We start from the raw sequence: 21,311 nt of genomic DNA, 5'->3' as shown, positions 1-21,311 counted from the left end.
TAATACATTTCAACTTTTGAGTTTTTTTTTGCGCTTTTCTCTGACAATTTTATTTATGCCAGCCTTTGAGACTTAGAAAGGATTTAAATCACTTTTCATAGCACGATTATTGTAGTGCTTAATGCTTTAAAAAGGCATACAGATGGGGTTGAGACATTCCTGTTGAGGCAGTTTTTTCTGCATTAGCCCTAAGAACCTAATTTTGTAGGGCAGTAGTCTCCAGGTGTTATATCTAGCTCCTTTTGACAGTGAGAAGTGTGTTAAAGTTTTTAATACTGTGGTCTGTTTTGAACAGTTTTGAGAAGAGGTGGCTTTAGTATCATTTATAGGACTCAAAAGGAAAATGCCTCGGAGAAAGTATGGAAAAGCATTCTGCTCTGAGGTTGCCTTATTGCAAAAGGAGAAATCATTTAGAAGTTCATATTTGGAGGGCATTAGATTGAATAAAAATGTGTTTTCCTATTGGTCTGTCAGCTACAATTACAATTAACTTCGAATATTCAGAATTTGTCTCTTTTTTCAGGAGAAAAGCCATCAAATTAATAAATTTAATTTTAGATAAATTTAAATGTCTGTTTTGCAGAGTGGTTGTCTTAATCCAGAACTGAAAAATTCCTGATGGTCTTACTGAAGATTTATCTAATGGTCAACAAATATCTGTTTTGTTGAGGTTTGGTGGACATAATAATCATTTTTTAGTCTTCAGAAAACTTTTCTCCTCCTCCCTCTTTTCTCTGCTTTCTATACCCTTCAACAAAAAGCATTAAAAGGAAAACATACTCAATAAAATCAAACCTTTAGTCAGTGCCTTTATCTTCTCAGAGATTCTCTTGGAAATACTGCCTGCCGAAAAGGAAGAGAAGGAAATACCTCTTCTAAAATTTTCTTTTTATCTTCTTGCAGCATCTTCTAACTAGCAGAAATAATACAATTTTCAAGTTGTTTTGTAAGTTGGATGTTTCTGGTTTTGTGTGGAATGTCTTGTTTCCCATTAGGGCAGTGGGTGTCTCACAAGTTCTAGGTTACCGTATGACAGCCATATCCATTTACAGACATTTAAGAAGCTTTATAACAATGTATTTCCAGGGAGTAGGCAGTACTTGATTTTCTGTATTTAAATTTTCTGAGGCAGATGATAACATCTGGTAAACACCACCTGCCTATTCCATCCAGGACCCTAACTAGTCATAAGGTTAGCCCCAAACTCTGTTAGGGTTCATAGTATTTTAAGATTCATTTTTGTGTCCTTTATTATGAATATAATTAGTATTTTCTCCCCTTTCGGGTGCTTTAAGATCTTAATACCTGTTCCAATATGAGACTACCACAGTAAGACAAGAAAGGGCAATGCTGTAGTAGGCAGTTAGTTAAGCGCTTAAGTTAGGCCGCTTTGTTATGAGGTTGATGAGTTTTTGTCCTTAGTTCGAAATGATTAATATTCTCACTGACGGAAGTATCAGCTGTGATCATATAGATTGCTCTTTCCCGTGGAACTGAAGTGTATTTTAAAAGTTTTTTTTCTTTTTATAAAGAATGTCTTGTTGCGCCGTGATTGCTAGACTGAAAGTTTCCTCATCACGTGGTGAGACCCTCCTCTAATTCAATCTTTGTCTTTTGTCTTTGCTGCCTTGCAGGGTTGGTACAGTAGGCTTCACTAGACTTAGCTGCAACTCAGAATTTCTCCTCCAGCACCTGAGTAAATGCTGATGGTCTTGTGGAGAGTGGATTAAGAGTACGAGCTAAGTTCTCAATCCCAATTAAGAAGCGGAAAATTTAAACTGTCTTCTTCAAAGTTTATCACAACCACCACCATCAAGACAGCAAACCAAAGGACAAAGACTTTGACCTGCTGTGTTGCTCTGTATAGTCCAGTTCACGTATGGTTTACAGACTTGGCTGGGGTTACTAAAAATAAAGTTGGACACTTCTGTCATTGGACGCTATTATTCACAAGTTACCAGAATGAGAGCTGTACTGGACACAGCAGACATTGCCATAGTGGCCCTGTATTTTATCCTGGTCATGTGCATTGGTTTTTTTGCCATGTGGAAATCTAATAGAAGCACCGTGAGTGGATACTTCCTGGCGGGGCGCTCTATGACCTGGGTAGCAATCGGTGCCTCTCTGTTTGTGAGCAATATTGGGAGTGAGCACTTCATTGGGCTGGCAGGATCTGGAGCTGCAAGTGGATTTGCAGTGGGCGCATGGGAATTCAATGCCTTACTGCTTTTACAACTTCTGGGATGGGTTTTCATCCCAATTTACATCCGGTCAGGGGTATATACCATGCCTGAATACTTGTCCAAGCGATTTGGTGGTCATAGGATTCAGGTCTATTTTGCAGCCTTGTCTCTGATTCTCTATATTTTCACCAAGCTCTCAGTGGATCTGTATTCAGGTGCCCTCTTTATCCAGGAGTCTTTGGGTTGGAATCTTTATGTGTCTGTCATCCTGCTCATTGGCATGACTGCTTTGCTGACTGTCACCGGAGGCCTTGTTGCAGTGATCTACACAGACACTCTACAGGCTCTGCTCATGATCGTTGGGGCACTTACACTTATGATTATTAGCATAATGGAGATTGGCGGGTTTGAGGAAGTTAAGAGAAGGTACATGTTGGCCTCACCCAACGTCACTTCCATCTTGTTGACATACAACCTTTCCAACACAAATTCTTGTAATGTCCACCCTAAGAAAGAAGCCCTGAAAATGCTGCGAGATCCAACAGATGAAGATGTTCCTTGGCCTGGATTCATTCTGGGGCAGACCCCAGCCTCGGTATGGTACTGGTGTGCTGACCAAGTCATCGTGCAGAGGGTCCTTGCAGCCAAAAACATTGCTCATGCCAAAGGCTCCACTCTTATGGCTGGCTTCTTAAAGCTTCTGCCAATGTTTATCATAGTTGTTCCAGGAATGATTTCCAGGATACTGTTTGCTGATGATATAGCTTGCATCAATCCAGAGCACTGCATGCTAGTGTGTGGAAGCAGAGCTGGTTGCTCCAATATTGCTTACCCACGCCTGGTAATGAAGCTGGTTCCTGTGGGCCTTCGGGGCTTAATGATGGCAGTGATGATTGCAGCTCTGATGAGTGACTTGGACTCTATCTTTAACAGTGCCAGTACCATATTCACCCTCGATGTGTACAAACTTATCCGCAAGAGCGCAAGCTCCCGGGAGTTAATGATTGTGGGGAGGGTATTTGTGGCATTTATGGTGGTGATCAGCATAGCATGGGTGCCAATCATCGTGGAGATGCAAGGAGGCCAGATGTACCTTTATATTCAGGAGGTAGCAGATTACCTGACACCCCCAGTGGCAGCCCTGTTCCTTCTGGCAATTTTCTGGAAGCGCTGCAATGAACAAGGGGCTTTCTATGGTGGAATGGCTGGCTTTGTTCTTGGAGCAATCCGTTTGATACTGGCCTTTGCCTACCGTGCCCCAGAGTGTGACCAACCTGATAACAGGCCAGGTTTCATCAAAGACATCCATTATATGTATGTGGCCACAGTATTGTTTTGGGTCACGGGACTCATTACTGTAATTGTGAGCCTTCTCACGCCACCTCCCACAAAGGAACAGATTCGTACCACCACCTTTTGGTCTAAGAAGAACCTTGTGGTGAAGGAGAGCTGCTCCCCGAAAGAGGAACCATATAAAATGCAAGAAAAGAGCATTCTGAGATGCAGTGAGAATAATGAGGCCATCAACCACATCATTCCTAATGGGAAATCTGAAGACAGCATTAAGGGCCTTCAGCCTGAAGATGTTAATCTTTTGGTAACCTGCAGAGAGGAGGGCAACCCAGTGGCTTCCTTAGGTCATTCAGAGGCAGAAACACCAGTTGACGCTTACTCCAATGGGCAAGCAGCTCTCATGGGTGAGAAAGAGAGAAAGAAGGAAACGGAGGATGGAGGTCGGTACTGGAAGTTCATAGACTGGTTTTGTGGCTTTAAAAGTAAGAACCTCAGCAAGCGGAGTCTCAGAGACCTGATGGAGGAGGAGGCTGTTTGTTTACAGATGCTGGAAGAGACTCGGCAAGTTAAACTAATACTAAATATTGGACTTTTTGCTGTGTGTTCACTTGGAATTTTCATGTTTGTTTATTTCTCCTTATGAACTTATGGATATGGTGAGACACTAACTTAAGACAATACCGACTGGTCTTTGGGGAAAAAAAGTTATGTAACTGTTGCATCTCTCAGGCATTGTTTACGCTGTAGGTTTTAGCCAAATTTTACTTAGCAGAAAATCATCTATTTACAGGACTTTATTTTCCCAGAGATAGATGAAAGTAAATCTTCAACTTAAATGAAGCAAAACCTAACAGACTGAATTGTGCAAATGTGGTTTTAAATTTTACATACCAAAGTAAGGAGAGACCAATTATTCTCACAGAGCACTTAGAGCAGAGTATATGTTAAGTTACCATGAATTAAGGTATACTGTCTGCACTGCCAACTCTTGGCAGACCTTACCCTGAAGTGGAAGATTTGCTCATTTCTAAAAAATTTTTCTGTCTCTATAATCCCTACCATTTAAAAAAACTGATTTCTTAGACATTGTACAATCAGTTATGTACTGAAAATCTAATGTGCTTGTGTGATACTTGTTTCAGGACAAGTTTATTTGCCAGGTTCATTTTGTTAGCATGAGCCTATGGATTCTGGTTGCCAAAAGAAAGAATGTTTTTCTCTGGGTATTTTTGTACCACAAGTATATGGAATATTAAGGAAAAACATTGTTCTGGTTCCTTTTTTTTTTTTTTTTAACTTGAAATTTAAGTGAACCATACTGAAATGAGCAACAAGTCTGCCTGTAAAGTTACATGCCATGATTGTATTGTTAAATAATTATGGGGGAGAAAATGAAGTAAATGTTGCTGATGATCCCCATATTTATTGATCAGATTAAGGTCGTTCATATAGTTTGGAAATGACCAGCCCCCAAGCAGTGTTTGACTAACTTATGCTAAACAGATGATTCCTTATATATTCTGCTAATTTTCTAGCTTTGTTCTTGTTATTTGGAAAAATTATATTAGCCATATGCCTTCCTTGGTGGATCCAGTTGGAAGATATGTCCAGAAACCTGAAGAAAAATTGACGCTGCCTTTGTGTGCTGGATTGTTCTAGTTGATATATCAAGGTTGAATTTTTAGAGGGAACATTTAATTCTGTTATCTTATTTCATCCTTGATAACGTTTTTCCTTGATTTTTTTTTTTTTTCCTCAAAAGACTTGCCATCTGCACACAGCCTCTTCATTTTTGTTACAGTAACTTAGAGCATGAGGATGTTTCAATGCAAGCTGGCCATCAGTAACAGAAAACTCAGTGCATACTTCGCTGTTGATAGGTTGTCAGTATAGTCTTTCCGTAGGATGGATAGCATGTTTGAGAGGTGCTGAACAAGAACTTTTGGGATTAGTAGTGTGTCTTGTGGAGGGCATTATAGGACTATGTAATTATGGAATTCTAACTTGATGTGGCTTGGCACCCAGTTGCAACATCTGTGGGTGGGAATCTTTTTCACAGGCTATTTCTCCGTACTGGGTACAGAGTACAAAAGATGTTAGAGAAAAGCTCTACAGATTATGTACTTCTGTGTCCTTGTGTGCTCAACACTGTCCTTTGTCCTCCATGAAAGATGAAAGAAGCAAATTATGTATGTACTTTCTTTGACTTTCTTTAATCTCTGATACTTTTTAGATTGCATGATTTTACTAGGCTTGTATTTAGGGAAGTTACTTTTATAAATACTTTTGTAGATTTTGAATCACAACTCAGTCTTGATTTGAATTTTTTTGTAGTCTGTAAAGTAGTTTCATTATGATGGACTTGATTAGTCCAAAGTTAATTTTAGAAATTATCAGGTAGTGTAGTGTCTTCCCATCATCAGGAGGCTTTCTGATGGACTGAGTTTATGAATGAAAAAATAATTTATGTATGAATAGCATGTATTTCTGAAGAGCTTAGAGTGCCTTGTAGAATTTTTTTCTCAGTTTTATTCTTGAGGTTTATAATTTGGGGGCCAAATAGAGATCATCCTTCCCTTGTTTGGAGGTTGAGGCTGTGACATGTCCAAAGTTATAAAGTCTTATTTGGGAAGAACAGAAATCAGGTCTCCAAATCTGGACTCATGGTTTGTTCAGATGTGTCTGGACAAATGATTGTCAGTGTTTTGTACTGTTTTCTGAAAGGAACTGATCTTTCCTTGAGACAATCTTTTGGTGTTTGGCTTTTTCAAATTGCCATTAAGTTATAAGAACTAAAATTTTCTTTGAACCACACTGCTGTGTAATTTGGCAGTGATAATTGACATATTGGCCAGGCAGCCTTTCTATCTCTTCCATATCCAGCATAAATGACTAGGAAGTGTTTGTGATTTTTTTTTTCCTCCTTTTATTTAACATTGAGTTCTAGTAGTTTGGAGAATTAGGGTCCCTCTACCTTCTCTCTGCTCTTGTCTTAGTAAGATATATAAGGTACGTCATCTTGTGTCTGTGTGTATATAGCAGTAGGTCAAGTTTAGAGTACTAAAGTCTGTAAATAAGGAATGACTATTAGCATATTCATTAGAATTGTTTATTCTTGCCAGTATAAACATCACTTTATTTAGACGAAAGTCCCTGAAGCTTGTCTTTCTTACTGCTTCCCAGTAATAGATAATGTGCTCGAGTAAGTATGTGAATTGCTGATTGCAGCTTCATTCAGGGACTGGTCTTCAGTCTAGATTTCATTAGAATGATTGTTGCTGGAATGAAACATGGACTGTCTTAAGCTAGCAAAATGTTCATACTTTACACTGACTAAATGGGTCCTAAATGACATTGGTTTTTAGATATTAACATGTGCATATTTTTATATTAGTTCAAGCTAAGGTTCAGAATTGAAGATTGATACTGACTAGAATAGCTAAAAGTCAAAATGAGATGAGGACACTGGTCTTGGAAGGTAGAGAAAAATACGTCTTACCAGGTGTTAATGGTATCCCCAGTTCTTAGATTTTTTTGTCTTCTCCGGCAATTAAAATTAGTCTCATGATCTGATGAGAAGAGCGTATTACATTTGGTATGCTGATTGATTAGTGGGACCTCCAATTTCCCTGGTCATCTTTCAGAATATTCTGTCCTGCTACCCCCAGAAAGTAAACAGTTGAGTCAATTTCTTCCCCAGCTATACTTTCCTGGGGGTAATTATGTTTTGTCTTTAGGTTAGAGAAGCATCAAGCAATAGCAGTGGTGCTGTGTCCTTTGGCCTAAATTCAATAGATCTGATCTCCTAGGGTTTCCTTTTCACTTAGCTCAAAGGATCCATTGTCTTTTGGCACAAAGAGGCTGGCCAGGGTCATGTAACCATAGCTCTTAGGGATAGTACCTCAAGAAATTAGCTGGGACTCACCACTCTTTGAAACTTCACTTTTTAAGAACTGAGTTGAGGCCTGGTGCGGTGGCTCACACCTGTAATCTCAGCACTTTGGGAGGTTGAGGCGAGTGGATCACCTGAGATCAGGAGTTTGAGACCAGCCTGATCAACATGGTGAAACCCCATCTCTAGTAAAAATACAAAAATTAGCCAGGCGTGGTAACGTTTGCCTGTAATCCCAGCTACTCGGGAGGCTGAGGCAGAATTGCTTGAATCTGGGAAGCAGAGGTTGCAGTGAGCTAAGATTGTACACCACTGCGCTTCAGCCTGGGTAACAGAGCAAGACTCCATCTCAAAAACAGAAACAAAAAACAAAACAAACAAAAAATGAGTTGAGAAGATTGTTAAGCACTTCTGTAACCTGAGGCTTACCAAGGGTTTAAGTCTTGTCAGGGCAGTTCCAGTGTGTCTGTATTCGCAGCCCATGGCTTATTTTCTCTATCGTGGGCACGTGATCTTCCCCTCTGACCTTGAATATCAGTTGGTGTAGCCTATGGGTTATTTTAATTCTTTACCACCAAATACTTTGGCTTATTAGCTCCCCAATTATTTGCCACTCAAAGATTGGGTCTTCCCTGTGCCTACTTGACAGTGTTAAAGCTTATGGGGTTGCCTTACGTTGACTCCTCTGGCTCGTTTTCATCAGAAGCATGATGACTGGAAAGGGATCACATGGTTCGCTGATGAGGACACCTCACTATTTCCTCGGTTTGGATAGAGAGAGTATACAAGACCATTCCTGTTCAATGATGTGACTACAGACACTTGCCAGGACAAAATTTTCCTAAGAAATCAGAAAGATGATTAAGTGAGATAAGTACCTGGGTGACACAGACATTAGCACATCGGTAAAAGACAACAAATATTAGCTTAAGATCTGCAGAAGTAGAATCATTTTCGTTGGATTCTAGAACTTTGAAGCACCTTGGTTTTCAGCTACTTTAAACTCCTCCCCACATAAATTAAGGGACTAATAAGTAAGTGTCAGCTTGTTAAACCTGGTTTGATGTTAAGCATTGTAAAGTACAAAATTTATTAACACATTAGGGATAATTTAGTAGAAAAATGTTTTGAAGCTGCAGTATTTGTAAAATTTTGCATTAGCCAGGTGCTAGGTTGCTGAAGCCATTGAAGTGTTTGTAATAGCCCAAGGAGACTTCCAGTAGGATGTATTTCTATATGTGCATATGCCTGCTTACGGTTCAGAGAGACTGGTTTTCCTCTCTGTCTTTCTTCACATTGCTGTGTCAGTTCTACAACTAGTCTTTTCAACACTTAGCAAGTGCAAATTTTGATTTTGTCAGCTTAGTTCACTTTCAGGCATAGTGCCTTTTTGCCCCAGTATTGAGGACTTTTAGATCCAAATAATAATCCATTAAATAGAGTTATATTTTAAGTATACTGAATTTCTGTTAGCTTAAAATATTAATTCTCAAGAATGATGTTCTCACACTTTGTGTTGGCTAATAATAAACACTAATAGTTCATCAGTATTTTATTCTCAAAACTCCTTTTTCAAAAATTAGGGAGAGAGCAGTAGTGAACATTTATGTGAGCTCCTTTGAAATGATGGTGTCAGAGTGTGGAGAAACAGTGGAGTTGTTATGCCAAAAGGCATATTTTTTGCTGTAAAAATTTGGAATTAGTTGGCATATAGAGGAACCATTTTGTACTGGAAGATACGAGGCTGGATTGTGAAAAAGTAATCTTTTGATTGCTAGACTTGGTTAACTTGGGGCTGTGAATCTTTTTCTTCCATTAAGGTCGCTTAACGTGGAATGTTTTTGTCAGACTCTGTCCTCTGTTGGAATACTTTAGCTACTTTGACTCCTAGAAGAGAATTTAGTTAAAGGTTCAAAGTAATTAACAGGCTTTGCCAGTGATGAGTCCCACACCATTATTCACTTAGTAGTCATATAAATGTTATTTAATTTAAACTTCTCTCTCTCCAATGCTGGGAATAAGGTTTTAAATTACTAATTCACCTTTAAAGGAATGTTGTGAGAATTGATGTAATTTGTGTTTGTTTCCATCTAAACTTCTTTGTAAAAAGAGGGATTTGTCTTTTTGTTTTGGGGTAAGCACCTAATTTATCTGGTAACCAACAACCCTAACCATTGGCATATAGTCTTTCACTCAGAAATAAACAAAACAGCCTGGTGTATCTGTATCATTGCTGATCTTGTACATTTCACTTTTTAGGGCACTACCATACATAATCTGAGGCTGTTGACGTAAACCAATAATCTTATTTTATGTAACAACTTTATGTAAAGTAAGCACCTGAAGAGCAAATCAAGACAAAGCACGGTGGTCTCAGATTCTTCATAGTGTAGGAACAGTGGTTTTGCTCTATAACACAGAAAAGCACTGTAACGTAATTGTTGCCCCTGATAATGAAGATCTTCCCCTCACTTCTAGGTGGTTTAGGTTCAGAACTCTATTAATAAGGGAAATACATACATATTACAGTGAATTCAGCAATAGCACAAGTTGGCAGTAGGTATCCCCAGCCTAATTTATCTTGGTAAATTCACCTTGTTCCCTAGTGCTGCTGGATAAGGGAGTGTTTACTTTTTAGTGCTCTTTAATAGAGTAGTCAATTTATCAACGTAGCCTAGACTTCTATAAGTGGAATGTTGGTTAGTAACTCATTTTTTTGTTATAATTGGAAATAGAAATGAGGCTTATTGCTATTGTAGAAATCTCAAACTGGCAAAGGCCAGTATAGATGGTATTCCATAATATAAACCAGCTTTTGAAATTTATGTGTTTGGATGAGTGCCTTCTGGTTACCAGTATTGACTCTGCTAGTTTGCACCTTTCCGTTCTTAACAGAAATATTTCCTACTCCTCTTAAATTTTGTCGTAACTAGTGAAGGAAGTAAAAAACAAACCATACCCATTATATTTGCATACTTTATGTGCAGCCTTTATTTAGGTTCAGTGAAACCAGGTAGTTCTTTATTTGTGTTGCAGCCTGAATGTTATTTATTTGTTTCTTTTATATCCATAATTAAAAATTAAAAGTTACTTATGTTCGGTGATCTTAATTTTGTTGTTTTTCTGTTGTAGGTTTGTTAGGTATATCTGAGAACAGGTATGTGACAGCAGTTTATATTCCATGATAGAGAAAAGGCTAAAGTCCATAGAAAGCACAAAATCGTGTTCACACATCAGTGTATCCACACGTAGAAAGCACAAGACTAATAGTATGCTGAGTATCCCACAAGTGCCAGTCATAAAGTCCACCAGGTATTTGTCTCAGAGTTGCTATGAGGGCTACAGTGTTGATAAGCCCAAGACAATGCGGTATCTAAGTTATTGGTCCTAAGTGGTAAGGGATCCAAGGGAATAATCTCAGTAAGTTTGTGCCACAATGATGGAGGAAGAGAAAATAAATGTAAAGAATGCCAAAATTATATTTGGGGGGTACTAGCTAAAGTGGGATTGGAGGGCTTTTTACTGCAACTTGGAACTAGAGAAGCAGGGACGGATGTCTAGGTTTTTGGTGTGTGGAGCAGGTGACACATTTTTGCTTTAAGCTATAGTGTCATTGGAGTTTTTAAAAAAATCTTAAATCTTTTAAGAAATATTACTGCTCATCAACAGTGCCCCCCGCAAACATGCAGAAAGTCATACTTTAAAAGGGCAAATACTACTTGTCTTTGATTTTTGTGTGTGTAGGTTTGTATGTGAGATAGGAAGTTACCTTTATTTTTTTCATATACTTGACTGTGCTTCATTTTAATAAAGGAGAATTTGATCTGAGTGTTCTGAACATGAGACTAATTCTGAAGCACATCTGCCACAGGAGCTACTTTGCTTTTCACAATGGGATGGAGAAGATTGTTTTACCTGTCCCATGAACCCTCTTCTAGTCTAGATGAGATGAAATCTGTGAATGTGTGCAGAAGAAAATGTGTGTTCTACTCAGTATTGCCCTTTTCCAACTCCTCACTTCATCTCTGAGTAGCTTATCAAGAATGAATGAATGTGTTTGTCTTAAATTTTGCCCATGTGTCAAAAGATGTAATTCTCAGAATGGGAGAGAAGTGACTACCTTTGTTTCTACTCTTTTCTATTTGATATAATTATCTTTTTAGGGAGAGACCTGGTCAACTCTAATGTATCTAGAAGGAAGACTGTATCTAGTGTAGACTAGTATGAGATGTTTTAGAAGAGTTAACCTGAACACTTTGAGGGAGAGATTATTCCTGCCAGCAAAAAGCTAGCCAGGTGTGAGCCTACAACATTATTTGAGAATATCAAACCTCAGGCCTGGGGTGATGAGGGTAAGAAGAGTACCAGAAATGCAGGAAAAAGAAGTTTGAGGAACATCCTTGGCTTAGCAACATGTGATAATGCAAAGCTATATTATAACCTGTTAATCCTGCATATTATGTGTTCTGTACCTTTACATGTTTTTAAATTTAAAATCATTTGTAAGAACTGTACAAAAGAATGCTTTTGGAGATTTCTTTGGCAGAAATGCCTTTCATTTATAATTTCATGGAAAACTGCTTTAATTAGCCTAGGTGAAAAGTAGTCCTAGCAGTGTAAATATGTATAATTAGAGTTTTCTGATTTCACTGTGAGATCTCTAACTTTTGAGTGGCAAACAGATCAAGTCTTTTGCTCATAGACTTTTCTGTGGGGTTATTAAAATGCAAAAGCTTTATTTTTTTTAATAATGCCATACTCCGTTAGTGTCAGATGATGGTATGGAATTTGTTCCCTGCTTTCCCCCACTGTTAACTGTTTCAGTTTATAGATTGCCAGCAGAGTTCAGAAATAGAGCAGGGATTTACCCATTCTTTGCTTGGACATACCATTTTCTTTTGTCCAGACCCATGTTGGCAATCACGTATGAACTGTGTTATACTTCTCAGTGCTTTTTTTTTCTTTTTGATAAGATGGTTATCAAAAATAGTTGCTGTGCAAAAGTTAGTAGTCTTCTTCAAGAAGAAAACCAATTCTTTTTCTAATAGTATCCTGTGAAATTGCTTCATTCATTCATTTATTTTTAAGCCAAATGTCAGCAGAGTGCTGCTGCTTTTATCTAGTAATTTTGATATGTAAGTATTAATGGATTTTTAAAAGATGTCTACATTGAAAAATGTTCTTCCCAGTGTCCTGCTTACGTTGCTTTGTTCAGACTTTTTTGTAACAGACCAGTTAATACACTGGGAGTGTGTATTGTGTACATGTGTCATTTTAGTTAGGCATTGTAGACCAAATGTGATTACAAATGAAGTTGATGAATATTAATTTTATCAGTGAGTTTTTTGAATTGTTAATGGATTTCCAGTTTACCCTCTGTTGTCCACAGCTTTTTTAATTTTAAGGTTTGACGGATTGGATCCATCTCATTGTACAATGTTTTAGTTGCAAGCAGAAAGTAGAATTTGGTATAAAGCAAGTTATTTCTATATCGAAAGGAGTACAGTTGAAATTGTAGATTTAAGAGTGTTAAAATCATTCATGACAATTCTAACTTGTTTATTCTAACCTACTGTGTACAATCTGATTTTTAAAAATTGTAAACATGTATAATCTTGGTTTTATGTGTTTTTGAAAGTGTTATTGTTTAAAAAATGAAAAAAATGAAGCATATCTGCTAAAGAGCTGTCAGTTTTCATTACTGACTCTGTAAAATACACTGTTCTTTGTGTACTGTGTGTTATTTTGCCAGCTGCTGCATTAGCCTTCAAAAGTATTTGGAAACTTAAGATGAACTACATTTCTTGCAAAGTACATTCCTTTCTGTGGTATTTTGTCCTGTAACTGAAGTATAGTAATTATTTTATGGAAATGTTAGCAATTCTGTACCAACTTTGAATAAAATGAAAAATGTATATTTCTGTGACTAAGTATTTTCAGTATGAATACCTCCACAATTTAGTGTTCTGGGCCTCAGAGTTGAAGAATTTGTACTTCAGTTTCCTTTGCTCCTGGCCCATGAATGGTTTCTAGTGAGTTTCCCCTACCAAGTTTTGTCACTTACAATGTTTGTAAACACTGACTCCCAGGTATTGACTGAGAATAGGATTGTATTTAAAACATTGAGTAAATTATAATACTCTTAGTTTTTTCACTTCTAATTTTGAAATTTCAGGTTACAGGAAAGTTGTAAGAATGGAATGAGGAATTTAGGGCCTGACTTCATCCAGGCTCACCAGTGGTTAACATACTGCCTGTCATACTGGCTTTGCCATTCTTCTGAAGCATAAATATTTTTTTCGGAACCATTTGAGATACTATTTGCAGACATCATTCCCCTTTACTCCCTGAGTACTTTCCAGGTATATTTCTTAAGGGCAGTCACTCAAAATTAACAAACTCTGGACAGAAACTGATTTTAAATCGGGAGACTATTCAAACATTGCTGGTTCCAGTAATGTCTTTTTAGCAGCTTCCTCCCCACCCCCCATCAGTAGCCAGTCCGTTGCATTTAGCTTTCTTGTCTTTTGCCTCCTTTAATCTGGATCATTTCTTGGCCTTGTCTTTCATGGTATTGAGTTGTTTTTTTTGGGAGATGCAGCTTGCTCTGTCACCCAGTCTGGAGTGCAGTGGTGTGATCTTGGCTCACGGCAGCCTCCGCCTCCCGAGTTAGTGATTTTTGTGCCTTAGCTCCCCGAGTAGCTGAGATAACAGGTACATGCCAGCACGCCAGCTAATTTTTGTATTCTTAGTAGAGATGGGGTTTTGCCATGTTGGCCAGGCTGGTCTTGAACTCCTGACCTCAGTTGATCCACCCACTTTGCCTCCCAAAGTGCTGGGATTACAGGCATGAGCCACTGCGCCCAGCCAGTATTGACATTTTTAAAGTAATAGAGGCCAGTCACTTTGTGACTGTCCCTTTTCAGTTTGGGTTTATCTCTTCTCTCATTATTAGATTCACACTGTGCATTTTTGGCAGAAATACAAAAGTGTTGCTGTGTCCCTAAAGCTTCACATTTTAAGAGGCATTTGATGTATTGTCCCATTCTTATTGACATTAACTTTGATGGTTAAGGTGGTGTCCACCAGGTTTCTCCACTGCTGCTGTTTTTTCCCTTTGGTAACATGTAATTTGTTGGGGTGATGGAGGGGATACTTAAAGACCATGCAAATAACCTATTTCTCATCAAACTTGAACCCCTGATTTTAGCATTCATTTGTCTGTGAATCTTGCCTAAATTGTTACTGTGATGGTTATTTTGCAACTTTTTTTGGATGGGGAGGATACTGAACTCAAGAGCTTCCCTTTTTCCCATTAATTTGTCAGTATGAACTCTTGGATGATTTTGTTCAGTGAGTTATTACCCATTACTGTCATTATTTTGCTCAGATGTTTCCAGATTTAGCTGGTGAGACCCCTTTCAATAGTTTCTTTGTCCTTTGTGACGTTTCCATCAGTTCTTGAGTGCTTTGCATTTTCTGGCACACTAAGGTGTTATGGGTGCACTGTGTCATTTCCCTGCCTCAGTCTGGGGATCGGGCATGGGAGTACTCATTGCTGCAGGGGTATCATGACTTCTGGGCCCTTTCAGCTTACAGAACTAGGAAATACACATAGAGTCACACGTCTTATAATGGTGTTTCAGTCAACAATGGATGACACCAACAATATGATGGTGGTCCTATAAGGTAATGGAGCTGAAAAATTTCTATAGCCTAGGGACCTTGTACCATACTGTAACACATTACCCCTGTTTGTGGTGGTACTGGTGTAAACCCTGCTGCCAGGCATATAAAAGTGACAGGAATGTCTTAGGCTTTCACATTGACTAACCACTCACTCACCCTAAGCAACTTCAGTCTTGCCAGCTCCATTCGTGGTAAGTGCCCTTTATGGGTATACCATTTTTTATCTTTTATACCATATTTTGACTGGACCGTTTCTAAGTTTAGATGCTCAAGTATCGTTGTGCAGTTGCCTACAGTATTTGCTGCAGTAACTGTGCACATTTGTAGTCTAAGAACAGTAGGCTATACCACATAGCCTAGGTGTGTAGTAGGGCATGCCATCTAGGTGTATGGAGGTAAACTACACTTTATGATTGTACACAACAAAACTGCCTGACGACACATTCTCAGAACATGTCCCTGTTGCTAACTGTGCACATCTGTGGATGCCTCCAGTTCTAAACCAGCACCAGAGGTCTCTTTTTAGTCTTACCTCGGTGTTTATATTTCTCTTCTCCAGCCGTAAGAAACCTGCTGATAATACTGATGAAACTTTTTTTTTTTTTCCCCAGATGATAAAATATGGTATAAACGTAAAGGACATATACCGTAAATGGAGCTGGCACTGTTGCCCAGGGTGAAGTGCAGTGGCACGATCTCAGCTCACTGCAACCTCCGCCTCCTGGTTTCTAGCGATTCTCCTGCCTCAGCCTGCTGCGTAGCTGGTATTACAGGTGCCCGCCACCACGCCCTGGAGCTGGAGTTTCATCAAGTTGGCCAGGCTGGTCTTGAACTCCTGAGTGATGTGCCTGGCCACAACTCATTTTTTTGAATACTATAACTCCTTAAAATTAATTCTTGCATGGATAGAGTCTTTATTCTACCTCGTTTGTTTGCAAGTTTGGCTGAATGTAGAATTCTAGGTTAGAAAGCACTTCCTTCAGAAATTTGAAAGCATAAAACCATAGGAATTTTCTAGTCTCTAGCCCCTGTACTCTGAAATTTTAGTTAGGTGCCTTGACAAAACTTTTTCTTGGACAGTACTGGCCTTTGGTGGGTTCTTTGAATGTGGCAGCTCCTTGGGGACTGTGGTTCTTTCTGCTGTCCTGCTTAGAGCCCCTTTGGACTTCCTGGACTGGTACACTTGGTTTCATGTCCTTGCTCTTAATTTTCATCTCTTTGCTCTTTCTAGGGCAGTTTCTAAACTTGATCTTACAGCCCATCTGTTGAAAAAGAATAAAATTTCTGTCAAGTTTTTCAATTTTAAGAGCTCTTTTGTTCCCCAAATCTTTTTTATAGCCTCTTATTCTTGTCTTATGAATGCTGTATTTTCTCATCTCTGAAGGTACTGTTGTCTTCTACTCCTGCATTATTTACTTCAAGATAGTTTTTTTCTGTGTTAATCTTCCATGTTAAAGGCTCTTCTCCGATATAGGCTGATCTGCTTATTTTTAATAGGGTGGAGCATGTTGGCATCACAGTTGGGCCTGCACGGCCTGGCCGTGTGTTGGGTTAAGTCCTGCAGTATCTTTAGAACAAGTCAGGTTTTCCAAAGAAAGTTCTTTGAGTTTTAAACTGAAGGGTAAAAGGCCTTTTGCCATGATTATGAGAGCCAAGTGGGAAGAGAGCACATTCACAGCCTGCAGTTTTTCCTTACTCTCTTTTGGTACAGTACTACCATTTGCCATTGGGTGTCCCCAATGCAGAGATCTCTCTCTTTTTTATCTGCCAATGCAGAGATGTCTCTCTTTTTTTATTTGAAGTATAAACTTTCAAATATGCGTCTCAGGATCCAACTAGTTCTTAAACTTTTGACCAACCGAATGTATTTTAGTGTCACTTCACCCTCGCTTCAGAGGTGCCCAGTGTTGGTATGGTTGATTCTTGGTTTTTCCCATTGTTGGTTGTCTCTGTCTACTTCCTTTCTTCCAAAATTTTATCGCTGCTGTTTCTTCTCATATTCTTGTAAGGTTGTACTTGTAAAAAAAAAAAAAAAAAATCCTGCACAATATGTGCATCAAAACATCATGTTATATATACCTTGAATAGATATCATTTTTATTTGACAATCATACCTCCATAAAGCTGAAAAAAAAAATCTCTTTATAGTAGTTCTAGTAGGTTTTCAGGTGGGAGCATAATTAGGTGCTTGTGTTGAATCCTCTGGCTTGCCTGGAAACTCTGGTACCCATTCTTAAACCTTCTGAAGGTTGAAATTTTCAGAGCCTATTGCCCATTTCTGTCTTTCCCTCAGATAACAGGTTGACTACCAGAAGCAGAGTTGGAGTTTTAAAATTCTACTTATTTCTAAGAGCAAAACTATGAAGATTGTTCACATTTCTCAAGGAGGCCTTAAAAGCTGTGTAGGTGGCTGGGCATGGTGACTCATGCCTGTGTTCCCAGCACATTTGGGAGGCTGAGGCCAATGGATCACTTGAGCCCGGGAAGGAGTTCGAGACCAGCTTGGGCAAGATAGTGAAAACCCGTATCTACAAAATATACAAAAATGAGCCACCTGTGCTGATGCACACCTGTAGTCACAGCTACTCAGGAGGCCAAGGTAAGAGGATTGCTTGAGCCTGGGAGGTCGAGGCTACAGTGAGCTACTGTGTGCCACTGTACTCCAGCCCAGGCAACGGAGTGAGATCCTGTCTCATTAAAAGAAAAAAATAGGCTGTATAGGTGATTCACTTATACAATGTGTGAATACCATCCATTAAAGCTATCTTATTGTGAGTTTTACCATATTCTGTAAAATGACACAAATGTACAGTATAGTAAGCACAGTTATTTGTGCTAGCTATGTTCTGTAAATTTACCTCAAATGCTGCATGAGTGAATTCTGAATCATTGCCCATTGCGTTCGATTCCTTCCAGTGTATGGTCATGTCATTTTTATCAATACATTTTTGTCAGTCAATACATGACCTCGCTTTATGTGTGTTTCTGTTTAAAGATACCATACTTACTAATTGTTGATAACATTGATAACAATGATAATGTTGCACTCAAGACCAAAAGCACTAGAACTCAGGCCTGCATGAAGCTTATTTAGCACAGATTTTCTCCCTAAGGCACATCACACACATCCTTGGGCTTAGGAGCACTAGATAGCCCTTCAGCACTACACTTGGGAGCCATTTTAAACAACGAATGACCACCAGAAACCACATACACAAAAAACTTGGTACTAAACAGATGGCAAAAGGACACTTGATTATGATATGTGAGCTGAAATGAGGGCAGAACATTACCTTTTTCTACCTCAGCTGGGAATGTGTGCAATAGGCAACTCAGATTTTCTACCACACTCTACATATGTGCATATCTACACATGACTGCAGTATTGCTGGGAGTATTGATTTGGGGGTTATAAATAAATTTTAGCAAGTAGGCAAAGGGGCATGTATGGATTCCGTGAGTAATGGGAATCACTTGTACTTCGCGAATTCCTATGTAACCACCACCCATAAGAAATAGAACATTGCTAGCACCACCACCGTCGTCTTGCCAAGTAGGCTCATTCCACTTTCAGAAAGTTCTTAACTTTAAGGGATTTTCTTATTGACCTTAAATCTGTCTCTGACTTTGACTCCCAAGTTCTGCCTCTGAAGTGTTATTCCCTCCCTCACATTTTTTTGAGACGGAGTGTAGCTCTGTCGCCAGGCTAGAGTGCAGTGGCGCCATCTCGGCTCACTGCAACCTCCACCTCCTGGGTTCAAGCAATTCTTCTGCCTCAGCCTCCTAAATAGCTGGGACTACAGGTGTGTGTCACCACCCCCAGCTAATTTTTGTATTTTTAGCAGGGATGGGGTTTCACCATTTTGGCCAGGATGGTCTCGATCTCTCTGTCTCGTGATCTGCCCACCTTGGCCTCCCAAAGTGCTGGGATTAAAGGCGTGAGCCACTGTGCCTAGCCCCTCGCCACTTTTATTTGAAGAAAAATGTTGAAGATTACTGTACTCCGAAGTCTCAAAATCAGATATAATGTTCTTCACTCCCTGGGTTTATAGCACAGGCCATAGGTTTCAGACCCTTCACCATCTTAGTCTTCTGTTTTTTCTCTGGATAACTTTGAGGCAGTTGCGGTTCCTTTTCATATGTGGCCTCCATGTTTCAGTAATTGAGGATAGACACTGCTAATAATGCAGCAAAATGAGAGCCACTGTTCCCTCAGGCTTGCCTCGCTTCCAAGTCTAATTTGCAGTCTCACTGTCACACCCTAAGGGAGGCCCCTGTAAACTCCTGTTGTCTCTTCATGGGGCTTGCTGACCATTTCTAGAAGTTTTCCATAGCTTTTCAGAGTCAAGGTTTTTTTTGTTGCTGTATTCCCATATGCTTCAGGAGTTGAACATCCATTGGGTTTTGTATTTTATCCCAAGAATTTTTGGAAGTTTGGATGCACTGTTAAGTGTTTCTACCTGTGCCTTTGCCTTTGTTTCTGTCTTTTGTCTTATTTCTAGTTCTTTTACTCTGTATCTCTCCTTTTGACTAGTGGAATGTTCATTAACTTCATTATGCGTCTCTGTCTTTCAAAAAATAATGTGTTTTCCTCTTTGCAGTGAAGATCCTACTCATAAATGTTATGACTCAGTTTAATCCTTTCTTCCTTTATAGTTGGATTAAGTACCGTTAGCAACTTTTATTTCTCAACTCTCCATTTATTCTTTGACTTACATAGTCATCAAACATTTATTGAAAGTGTATTGTGAGTCAGGTTCTTTGGACCTTCAGCATCTAATAACCATGAGTAAGAGGGAACCTAGAAGAGGTTTAAGGAAGGGGACAGACTCCTAAATAATTACACTTGCAAGATGTATGTGGAGTGAGAGAGATCCTGTGTGATTATAGAAGAAAGGCACATTTATAGAAAGTAGCTGGATCGTTTTGAAAAAATAGTTTCATTGAGATAAACGTTGTATTTCATACAGTTCACTGATTTGAAGTGTACAGTCCAGTGGTTTTTAGTTTGTTCAGGGTTACACAACCATCACCACAGTCAATTTTAGAACATTTTTTGTCACCCCAGAAAGAAGCTTCGTAATCGTTAGTCATCACTCCCCAATTCTCCCTCCCCACACCTGTTCTCTCCCCACTACCCCCTAGCCTAGACAGTTATCCACTTTCTATATTTGTCTATTCTGGATGCTTTGAAAAATATTTCTCTGTCTATGATTATGTATCATTTAACTGACAGCTCCCAATTCACCCTCTCCATAACCACCTAAGCCTCTGATAACCGCCATTCTACTCTCTACTTCTATGAGATCAACTTTTTAAAATGTCATGAGTAAGATCATACAGTAGGTGTGTTTCTTTGCCTGGCTTATTTCATTTAACATAATTCACAGAAACACAAAACCACATTGAGGCCAGGCATGGTGGCTCATGCCTGTAATCCCAGCACTTTGGGAGGCCGAGGTGGGTGGATCGCTTGAGGTTAGAAGTTTGAGACCAGCCCGGCCAACATGGTGAAACCCCCATCTCTATCAAAACAAACAAATGAAAAACAAGACACATTGAGGTACCACCTTATAAGTGTCAGGATAGCTATTATGAAAAAGACAAAATATGAATTTTGACGAGGATATGGAGAAAAGGAAACCTTGTACTCCATTGGCGGGAATCAATTAGTACAGCCATTGTGGAAAACAGTGGAGATTTCTCAAAATATTAAAAATAGAACGGCAATACCATATGATCCAGCGGTCTTACTACTGGATAATCAGACCAAAATCAGCATTGAAGAGGCATCTGTATTCCTCTGTGTGTTGCAACACTGTTCACAATAGCTGAGATGTGGATCAACCTAAGTGTTTCTCAGTGGATGAATGGATAAAGAAAGTATGGTATACACAGCAGAATACTCTTCTGCCATAAAAAAGGAAATCCTGTGCAACGGTATGCATGAGCCTGGAGGACATGCTGTGAAGTGAAATAAGCCAGACACAGAAAGATAACACATGATCTCCGTCATATGTGGCATCTGAAAAAGTAGCTCAGTCTGGATGCGTGTTTTTAATCCTGTAATTCCTTTGTATTTGTGCCCTTTCTCTGCTCTGCAGAGCAGAACAATCCATCACGGTGCTTTCCTCCACCACTTGAGTGTAAGCATCACCGCAGTGGCCTACTTGGTGGACGTGCTTTTGGTCTGTTGTTTAGCAAATTATGCAAATCTAACTTTCCTGTCAAAGTCCATGTTTGTCATTCTATTA

The 21,311-nt window shown here is 39.1% G+C and overlaps 2 protein-coding genes across 2 annotated transcripts in view; both read left to right on the top strand.

Annotated features, from left to right (window-relative positions):
- Nucleotides 1–13,285, top strand: part of SLC5A3 (solute carrier family 5 member 3) — a 32,401-nt gene extending 19,116 nt beyond the window's left edge. The window contains exon 2 of the mRNA XM_074389312.1: nucleotides 1,635–13,285. Coding sequence (XP_074245413.1) covers nucleotides 1,963–4,119 — 2,157 coding nt within the window. The 5' untranslated portion in view covers nucleotides 1,635–1,962 and the 3' untranslated portion in view covers nucleotides 4,120–13,285. The remainder of the gene's footprint in view (nucleotides 1–1,634) is intronic.
- MRPS6 (mitochondrial ribosomal protein S6) overlaps nucleotides 1–21,311 on the top strand; it is a 67,348-nt gene that overhangs the window by 19,116 nt on the left and 26,921 nt on the right. The gene's annotated exons all lie outside the window — the stretch shown is intronic.

Source organism: Saimiri boliviensis, chromosome 18, assembly GCF_048565385.1.
Source record: "Saimiri boliviensis isolate mSaiBol1 chromosome 18, mSaiBol1.pri, whole genome shotgun sequence".
In the NCBI taxonomy this organism is placed as follows: domain Eukaryota; kingdom Metazoa; phylum Chordata; class Mammalia; order Primates; family Cebidae; genus Saimiri; species Saimiri boliviensis.
Note: the sequence above shows the minus strand (reverse complement) of the source record. Positions and strands in the feature narration are given on the sequence as shown.